Below are 9,574 nucleotides of genomic sequence, written 5' to 3' on the forward strand. Positions count from 1 at the left end.
TAATTTTCTGGGATTCGGGGTAATCCTCTCCGATCTCCTAAATACACTAGAAATAAAGAAGGCTAAATAAGCGACCAAACGAGCTTTTAATCAACGTTGATACGTACTGCTACTTGTAGTAGAGTAGTACAGTAGTCTATCCCTGAGGCTGAGATAACTGAATGATTGGACGAAGAGTGCAGCAGAGAATCAGCACCTGAGCCACATGACTTTGCCGGACCGCAGCCGGACTTGCACTGGCAGTGACTTTAATGTGGTCTGGTGCGAGCAAGGAGAACAAGAACTTAACTTTCTGAAGCCTCAGCAGTCAGCACTACAGTGCTCCTACACGTCGGATAGACGGCACGTGAGAAGCTTAGGCAGAGTAAGCAAAAGGCTAAGCGCTACTAACAGGTGCTGTCTTGTATCAATCGGTGGTCCAACGCCACATATCCCGTGCACCGTGCTACTAGTCAAACGACCTAAGAAAGAGCATGATCTTTTTGGACATGCATGAGCTATCATATCGATCTATAGGCTGCCCGCCCTGGATGCATTTCCTTGACTTCTGGACTGGATGAGAACTAGAGATGAAACACCAGTGTTGTCTAGTGTAGAGGAGACCAAGATGGTGGCCACTGGCCTCGTCCCCCAAAGAGATCTGGATTAGAACCTAGGTAGCTCTCGGCCTCTCCCAGGGCAAGGGTTATTCTTTGAGTAGGTACTTTCTTTTTGTGAATGCTTTGAGTAGGCAATCCACGTCCTACATCTCTCAGTCCTACTCATACCACGTTTGATTATACTTGTATGGATGAGACAACATGCATATACATAGCCGTCAAGAAATGGTTCGGGTACATAGAATTACAAGACAACGCTGTTTTTTAATCAACAAAAGCATGCAATATAGCCTCACTTTGTTTAAAAAGAAAAAGATTATTGACCGGATACTTAGCGGAAAACTGACCCAAAATCGATACAACGCCTTCTTCAACTATCGTGGAACACGACAGTCTTAAGGGCACGCTTGGCCAACCTGGTTGTCAACACAAACTGTTCGCTGCTCCTTGAGTCGGCTTTACCAAAGAACGGCCACCAAAGAAGCCACCGCGGCTGCTGCCTCGTGAAGCCCATGTCATCCCATATCAAACAGTCGACCCTTCGCGTAGAAGACGGTAACTTTCATTCTAATGATGAGTTTCGAAGAGAAAGTATATATGTAGGACTCACGCCTCTCAACCGGACCACCTGCTGTAAATCATCGTCGCTTTGTAGTTGCCGCGTTAGCAGCCACACATAAGTAACACACACATCGTCGGTTGACCACTTGCCAACCTTAGAAGACTTGCATGCTCTCTCTAGCATTGTATTACTCCCTCCGATCCATAGTACTTGTCGGTGATATGCCTGTATCTAGAACTAAATATGTCTAGATACATCTATATTAGTGACAAGTAATATGGATCCGAGGGAGTAGCAATTCTCAGTAGTTCAGTGTTATCTGGTTAATAGCATGGATCATAGATGAGTACAAGAGATGTATGCTATCTCTTACCTTCCTACACCAAGGAAACTCTAATATAGAAATAAGCAAAGAAAAGAGGGCACATGCCTTTTGGTGCAAACATTCCAAGGAAACGAAGGAAAGGAGTAAACAACCCATAAAGCGCGTCGGAGAAGCCAAATTCTCCTGTTGTTTATAACCTTGCATACTAGTTGCATTACTCTAATAGACTGGTGCACGCTTGACCATATGACAAGAAATTAGCCAACACGTAGGTCGCACACAACTTTTTGCTTCCTCATTCGTTAACTCGGAGACTTGGTATATAGTAGTTGTACTAGCTAGCTAGCAGGTAGCAAGCATGAGGCTCGAAATGTACATTATTCTCCCACAGAAGTACAAAGTGTTCCTTACTACTACTTTCTGAACATGTAATTAATGCCATTATGTGGAAGCAGCGTGAACGGTTTAGACTCGACAATTCAAAGGTAGGTAAACATGATAAACAGTGAACCATAAATCTGTAAGTACGCGGTTGCTGGCACGCAAGAAATTCTGATATTAATCGCATTGCTTCCTTTCTTGTCCTAGGCAGCAAGCATATGGCTGTTCTATTCATTCACCCCCAGCGCCGAGCTAGCCAAAAGTTCTAATCCAACAGGACATGCCCTGTCGGTGGCAGATAGGAATGATACCTGATGATGACTTCACAGCAGAAACCTAAGCTCGGGAATGAGGCAGGTCACCTGACCACACCTACATGGCGTCAGCTTCCAGTATGTACATGCTAAGTGTCGAGCCATGACACTTCCCTATCCACGAATACAATGTATAACCTCCTGATAGTCTCTGTCAGCTTAGTTACGTGCCAATAAGCAGAAAAAAGTGATGCACAAAGCCAAGGCCAAAACAATAAACAATGTAAAAGATTTGAACTTTTGAAGGAAGATGACCTTGTAATCAAAGCATAGCGCCAGGTACCAATCTCGTGTTGCACATTTGGTGTAAAGTGGGAAAGTTTCCTCTGCTTGAAATGATGAGAGAACTATACAGTTCTAGGCGCAAATGCTGACCAAGTATTAAATCATAATATATCTTGGACATATTTTCGTACATAGTGTCGAATGCAGTGGATATGACCCATAACAACATTTCACATTGATGTGCATATTGTTTTTCAGAGTGCAAACTGAACAAAAACTCTGAAGGAAGAAGTGAACTCAAATCTGGATCTCTGAAAGGGGTCTTTCAAGGGCAGTCCACACATCTAGCTTAGTGCGGAACAGATCCATGTTGTTTCAAAAATACATTGCAATGTTTTACATGTACCACATTTGGCTTTGGCAATGGCTGGAGTACATGCATTGGATTCGACCTACCAGATCTTTAGTACCCTGAATCTTATAGAAGCAATCTCTTCAATTTAACTTAATGTGGGTCCATGGTACTGGAGCTGCCAACTAGCGCCTAGAGGTTGCCAAGTGCACACATAACCTCAGAGAAGCTCAAGCCCAATATAAACTAGTTGCTCTCTTTGCTATCTAGGACCCATTGCTGCCTCTTCATCAGCCTGCAAAGCGTTAGTACAAAAAAAATGAGAAACCCTGACGCATGTGACTGAAGTATCCATCTCCGCACAGAAATTAAAACATTACCGTTTTGGCCAGCAAACTGGCTTTCTGATCATCAAAACCAAGGGAAGCCAGAACCTTATGACCAGCTGACTCTTTATCTGACCATATCGCCAGGAACAAATGATTGGCCGTTACCTCTCCATCCTCACCTAAAGTCAGAATTGAACTAATTAGGCAAAATAAAGAAGGAATAATAAGGGTATATTTCAGATGGGTAGACATAAAAAAGAAAGAAAGAGATGCATCCCACTCAAATAATGCTCAAGTGTTTGTGCAGATCCGCTACAGTACTGTCCAGTTCGAAACTGAGTTCAGATAATCGCTTTTGCCTCAGGATGACACTTTGTTTGCCATTTTCTCCTTTCTTTTTGTAGGCCGATTATTTGGCCCTGATGCCTAACATACTTTGCAATAAAATTATGGTTGTGTGTATTGGAAAATGCAGAGGCCAGTAAGCTTGCCCTTCCTAAAAAAAGAACTGCTACACTATTTCCCAGTTGACAACCATACAAGGGAATCAACATTCAGGACTCAGGAGTACCAAGTTGACTTAAGGTTGGAGTTTGGTATCAGGAATATTAAGATGATTGATTGCCAGGAGTTGAGGGGTAACCCAAAAAGATTCCTGAGTTTGCCACAAGACCTGGAAAAGGTAGTTAGGAATGCTAGATCACAGGAGGAACAAGATTCCTGTAATTTTATGTTCTCTTTGAAATAGGCAGGCATCTGATAACTCCACAACATTCCTGCGGTTAGGATTACCAGGAATCCTAAAATTGCATCTAATATTCTAGCTATGAAATGGGCGTACATGATTCGATCCGACGTTGAATAATCAAGATTTTCCAAATCATTTTTTTTACCGTAAGTACTAACTAGGTAGACAAAACCAACAGGAATGAAATCGTAGTGCACATAAGAATAGAGTGGCCACAAAATTCAAGACTACATTGAATTAAAATGCACATATCTTTAGAGTAGAGTTAAACCCAAATATGAAGTGGCAAACCTATCCAAAAAAGGGAAATACCGACTTTCTAGACTGTAAATGTAGCTACTGTCAAACCTGGGACAGTCATTTCGTGCAAGTTTTTATTTATTTAAAACCAAGTTGCTGCCAGCCAAACTGCACCATGCCAAAGGTACATGGCTTCAATTCCAAATCCTTCTTAGACACGCAGATTACAAGTGCCATTTCTTGATAGACTCATGCTCTTACAAAACAAAAAGTCATCCAAGCCCTTCAATTCTCACAACAAGTGTTGTAAATATCATCATCTATCACAATTTCAACCTTAACATCACACAAGTTATACCCTAAGAAGAATGGTACGAGCCTGCTACCTATCCCCAGTCCTGCATGTTTGAAGATCTCACTCATGAACGTGGAGCTGGAAATATCAATCTAAGTGGGTCATGGTGGTCATGGTGGTGCTAAGGACTCCTGTATGCTACTTCCGGATAATCAGTGTAGGAGCAATCCGAATACAACATTTTGTATAACTCCTTGCAGAGTACAGACAAAACTGCTAACGCACCCAGCATGGTTTTAACTCTCCTTATTAAAAAAAGTGGAACCAATACGGTCCAGTTCAAACCATTTTTGTAAAACGACATCAAACAGAGCTATGTTTTGTTGAAATGTAAACAGAGGGTGAGGTCGACCAGGGTTGCAAGCAAAATACAAGCAGCTACCACAATATATGCCATGCAAGATATGCTGAAACAGCTTCCTCAAACACTTGGGGAACGGAGTTGGGAGGTCGCTATCAAGCCAGAAACAACGAAGATTTTACAATAAAATAAGAAGGAATTGAGTACTCCCTCCTACATTGACATGATCTCCAAGGTTACATTTGGAGTTTTGGACCATCAGTTTTGATGAAAATAAGCAAGCATAATGAAAGTAGATTTCATGATGGACCTAGTACTATAGATTTGGTGCTAGTGAAATTTCCATATGATGGTCAAAACTTAAAATGTTTTACTGCCAAGGGTTATAAAATGATATGACAGGGAAAAGCTTTTTAGGACACTTTAAGGTTGTTACAATAATTGACTAACACGTGGTCAGGTCTGATGCTTCACTAAACAGTCCAATTCTTCGTGAAAACTGGCCTGTATTCAGGGTTTCCTTGATTGCTTGCTTTATGTCAAAATTTACATTATTAAGTCAAAGTCTGGTCGAAACATGTCAGGTTTGGTTTGCTCATTTAATCATGGCATACTGTTTTGGCAACAAACCAGAGAAACACAAATCTTTTCACTATGACCAAATATTAATCCAAACTTTGGTAAATTGACTTAGGCTCTTCTAGGACTGATGTTAGCATGGCCTCAATTTTTTCACACAGATCAAATGGTCCAGCCATAACAATCTTATTCATTGCAGACTCTATAGCTTATAGTTATGGGCTCTCAGGGTCATGTAAGGAAATCCCGTCATTTGTCAAACATTTGACAAAAAAATGATTGATTGTAACATAGCCTATTGAGAACTACGGATACCCAAACAGGATATACATATATTAGCTCCACAAGACAGGATCCGAATGTCAAAATTAGTTTGGTTTCTTTTAATAGGTATAATATGCACTCTACCAACAGCTTGAAATCACTGCTTCTATGGGGGTGGGGATAAGGGGGCATTGCAGTTCTTTATTACTAAGATTGGGAACTAGTTTTAAAAAAAAGATTGGGAACTATGCAGTGGAGGATTAGTTAAATATTCAGAAAATGTTCTCCAATTTTTTTTTGGAAATATGGTCATGTAGGTTTGTCTTGGGAGAGTGTGAAGTAACAACAGAAATGAGGCTGGAACCCCTAGAAAAATCAAAATAAACATAGGTTAAACTATGATGCAAAATAAAAAATACAATTTAGCTAACACAGTAAAATGTCAAGGATTGGAAGAATTTACTGTTACACGAAGGTAGGCGACTCATTGTGCATATTTATATTTTTCTGTAGGCGTATCACATATCAACATTCAACAATTTCAGATACTCCCTCCCCACGACACTTATTATGGATCGGAGGGAGTACTACATTGTGCCAAAATCCTTATGGATAAGAAAGCAACTCAGCAATACTTCATGTCCAAAACTAACATCTGCAATTAAGCAATGCAACCTAACTTGCAGAAATGAAAGCAAAGACACTCCAGCATTTCTATTCATCATTTCAACCTAGTTCGCGCTCTTATATTGCAGGTTGCAGGTCAGCAGGTGTGCATAGCCTAATTGTCTGATAGACATTCATCAGGGAAGGAAGTAATTATATAAACGAAGGAGTATATAATACATCGGAGAGAAAACAATTGTATATCAATATATCATGAGTCTACTCAGTAATCCACAGATCATATACACTTCTATTGGGTATTAAAATGTAAATTCATATTATACAAGAAGACTAAACATAAACAAAATAGTAGTTAAAACGAAACAATAAAGCCTGCATGAATCAGAAACTAATGTTTCCAAAAAAGAGTGACCTACTAATATGTACCAAGGTATAGAATGACCATCTATATATATGGTAACACATTTACTTGTTTTGAACTTCAAGTAGTATCGTGCAATGGTTGCTCAAAAGCATGGCTACGGAAACCTATTACAATTTTTGTATGGCCATCTAGAATGGTAGCAGATGGTAACATATAGATGTTGTATAGTAGCACATTACTATATCAGATTTTGCAGAAGTAGTAAACATAAAGTACCCAACCAGTAGAACCAAAAGTCCAAACTGATGAATCCACACACTTCAACACCCTCTTTCATGTGTGGCTCGATAAAGGCTAAAGGTGGACAGAAAGAGGGCAACCCAAGACCTCTGCTCTGATACAATATTAAGTTCCATGCACTAACCAGTAGAACAAAAGGTCCGAGTCTAACCTAGTCCTAGCTTAGTATGTGCATCAAACCCAAGATGAAATCATTAAACATAGGAACTTTATTTATCTTTAGCAATTTAGCAGAAAAGATACGCCAACACATCTGATTCTTCAAAAAGGAAATAGCGTATGCATTATTCAAGCCTCACATTATCCCATAACAATAAGAAACATGCCACACATTTGAGTATCTTTTCAACACAAATAAGAAATCTTAGAAGGAAATAACCTGTTTTCAGTTTCTCATTTACAGCCTGATCAAGGGCTTTCTGTGCAGATTCTGTCAATGGTGGATGCATAGGACTGAAGTAAAACATTTCTGACTTCCCAAGAACTTCCGCCGCCGCGTCACGCACTGTGAGCAATGAGATTCCATTAGCACGCATAAGTTTTGCCGCGCCGCTAGTTCCTGAAAGCAACAAACTTGTAGTTCAGTGCATAAAAATGAGCATAACAATGAGAAAAATGATAAACAGAAAATGTTAGCTCAACGGTTCATATGCCAATTAGAACTTCTGATAACTACCGAGGCTTTGATGTAACATGTGTTGAACAGTTGTTGTCGACATTTGGCAAAATACGGCATCAGCAATCTTTATATGTCAATTACAACTGCTGATAACTACGAGGCTTTGATGTAGCAAGCGTATATTGTGTTGGCGCAGAAAATAGCTTGAGACAGTACAACTAATAACGAACTAAGTTGAAACAGAATTGTATGTGAACGAACACATCAAATGTTAAGGTTTAAACTGCAGTTAACACCTATAAACTGTCACAGGGTAACCTTATTTATAACAGACCTCACACTACTCTTCAACCCGATCCCCATGAGCAAGCAAAAAGAGGCACAAAACTCTATAGGCGTCGTGAAAGAAAAAAGGGTTTGCATACTCCACATTTCCACACAAAAATCTACATTACAGCATTTTTTCCACTGTTTTATTTTTCTGTAAATAGTTGGCTATATATTCTTTTATTATTTTTTCTATGGGGCAATCAAACCAAAAATAATGCTTCAGACTTCATATTGCTTCTATCCTACTAAAAGACCTGCATGCCATATTGCCACAAAGTTTTGGCTTCCTAAGGTTTTCCATCATTAACCACTACTACTACCTCTGTTCCATAATATAAGCCAGTTTGCTAAAACGGCTTATATTATGGAACAGAGTGATAGATGATATCATGCATATAAATAAAATAGTGTAAGCGATTGAGAATTTCATGACTTTTCGGCGCCAAAATCCATTTACAAAAAGGTCGTTATGTGTACTACAAACTAATGCACCATTATTCATGGCTCCAGAATTTTGCTCTCCATTCTGTATTTTCACCAGACATGAAGAGATGTAATGCACAGAAAAAGACTTCTAAATAGTTGTGTTACTGGTCGTCCGTTCACCCCTTTTCTAGCCTTCATCGTCTCAACCCTCACAAATGCGAGTATAAAAACTTACAAGCATAGCAGCAAGCTACCGTCTCCTCTGCCATACCCCTTTTCTTACGTCGTTTTTGTTCCGTGGTGTAGCACAGCTGTCTTACTAGTAGTATAAGTAAATGCACCAGGTGCACTACACATGCTCATCAACAAAAATACTTGCTATCCAATCAGTCATGAACAAAAGTTGTTCCTATTCTTGCTACATAAACCCATACAATCATTAGTACCAGCTCAGCTTCGGGCATTTTCTGACGAGAAATCTCCACGACCGTTCTAGGTTCTATCTAACTCCTCGATCATTCATCTTATACCATTTGCAAACACAGATTACAACTAACTTTCCGCACTTAAGTTACCGGCCAAGCATAGCAAATAAGCAAATGTTTTGCCGATGTAAAAATCATTTGTGGATTTGCCTCACCTTCAACAAGTATGCCCATAAGCAGCCCCTCAGTGCCCGTGGTTGGGTACCTCATCTTCCGTGCCTCCAGCTCGGCCATTGCAAATGACCGCACCGCCCTCGATGACCACCTGTGTGCAACGAATCCCCGTGTCATTTCCTGAGAGTATAGACATATAATATGGCGACATATCGGGGGAATTGTAGCTCACCGGATTTTCTTCTCCCCAGAAGCTAGCTCTGGATTCCTAAAAAACAGTAACTTCAAAAGTAAGATCGTGGCAGGAAACACAATAATCAGATAGCGCAAAACAAGTACTGTAATTAATTCAAGAGATCGAAGACTTAGAGGAAACAGCTCTAATTCAGAAATGTTTTATCAGGAAAAACTGCTGTGTGCTCGCGATGCTATCAATCGTACTCACTTAGTAGGGAGCTGAGCAACGGCGGCGGCGATTCGACGGCCCCGGCAGCGGGAGGTGAGGGTTGGGCCCCCCGCGCCAGCGGCCCGAACCGAGGCGGGCGGGACGGGGGTCGCTAGGAAGGAGACAGAAAAGGAGGGGGCGGTGTGGTGGTGGGAGGATGAGAGGAAGGAGAGGAATGTGGCGGCGGTCTGGGCGGCGGTCGCCATGGCAGGCGGAGGTTTTGGGGGGATAGGGGAAGCGATAAGCGAGAGAGAGTGGGCAGCGACCGATTGCACAATGACTTCGTTGCA

General features: G+C 40.9%; 1 protein-coding gene across 1 annotated transcript; it reads right to left on the minus strand.

The window, feature by feature from the left end:
• Positions 1–2,878: 2,878 nt before the first annotated feature.
• LOC127296407 (ATP-dependent Clp protease ATP-binding subunit CLPT2, chloroplastic) lies at positions 2,879–9,574 on the minus strand. The gene is made up of 6 exons (XM_051326471.2): positions 9,285–9,574; positions 9,072–9,107; positions 8,881–8,990; positions 7,245–7,424; positions 3,139–3,266; positions 2,879–3,053 (listed from the first exon to the last, which is right to left on the minus strand). Exons 1-6 carry the CDS (start codon positions 9,488–9,490, stop codon positions 3,021–3,023), a joined length of 693 nt encoding a protein of 230 aa, XP_051182431.1. The 5' UTR covers positions 9,491–9,574; the 3' UTR covers positions 2,879–3,020.

The sequence above is a fragment of the Lolium perenne genome, chromosome 4 (genome assembly GCF_019359855.2).
Source record: "Lolium perenne isolate Kyuss_39 chromosome 4, Kyuss_2.0, whole genome shotgun sequence".
NCBI lineage: Eukaryota > Viridiplantae > Streptophyta > Magnoliopsida > Poales > Poaceae > Lolium > Lolium perenne.

Bases quoted from the DNA above. Each gene is read 5' to 3' on its own strand.
- LOC127296407 (XM_051326471.2), bottom strand. From the start codon at position 9,490: ATGGCGACCGCCGCCCAGACCGCCGCCACATTCCTCTCCTTCCTCTCA. The intron at 3,267-7,244 runs GTTATTTCCTTC...TTCTGACTTTAG, and splicing joins AAATGAGAAACTGAAAACAG to GTGAGGATGGAGAGGTAACG. The intron at 3,054-3,138 runs GTAATGTTTTAA...AACGCTTTGCAG, and splicing joins CCAGTTTGCTGGCCAAAACG to GCTGATGAAGAGGCAGCAAT.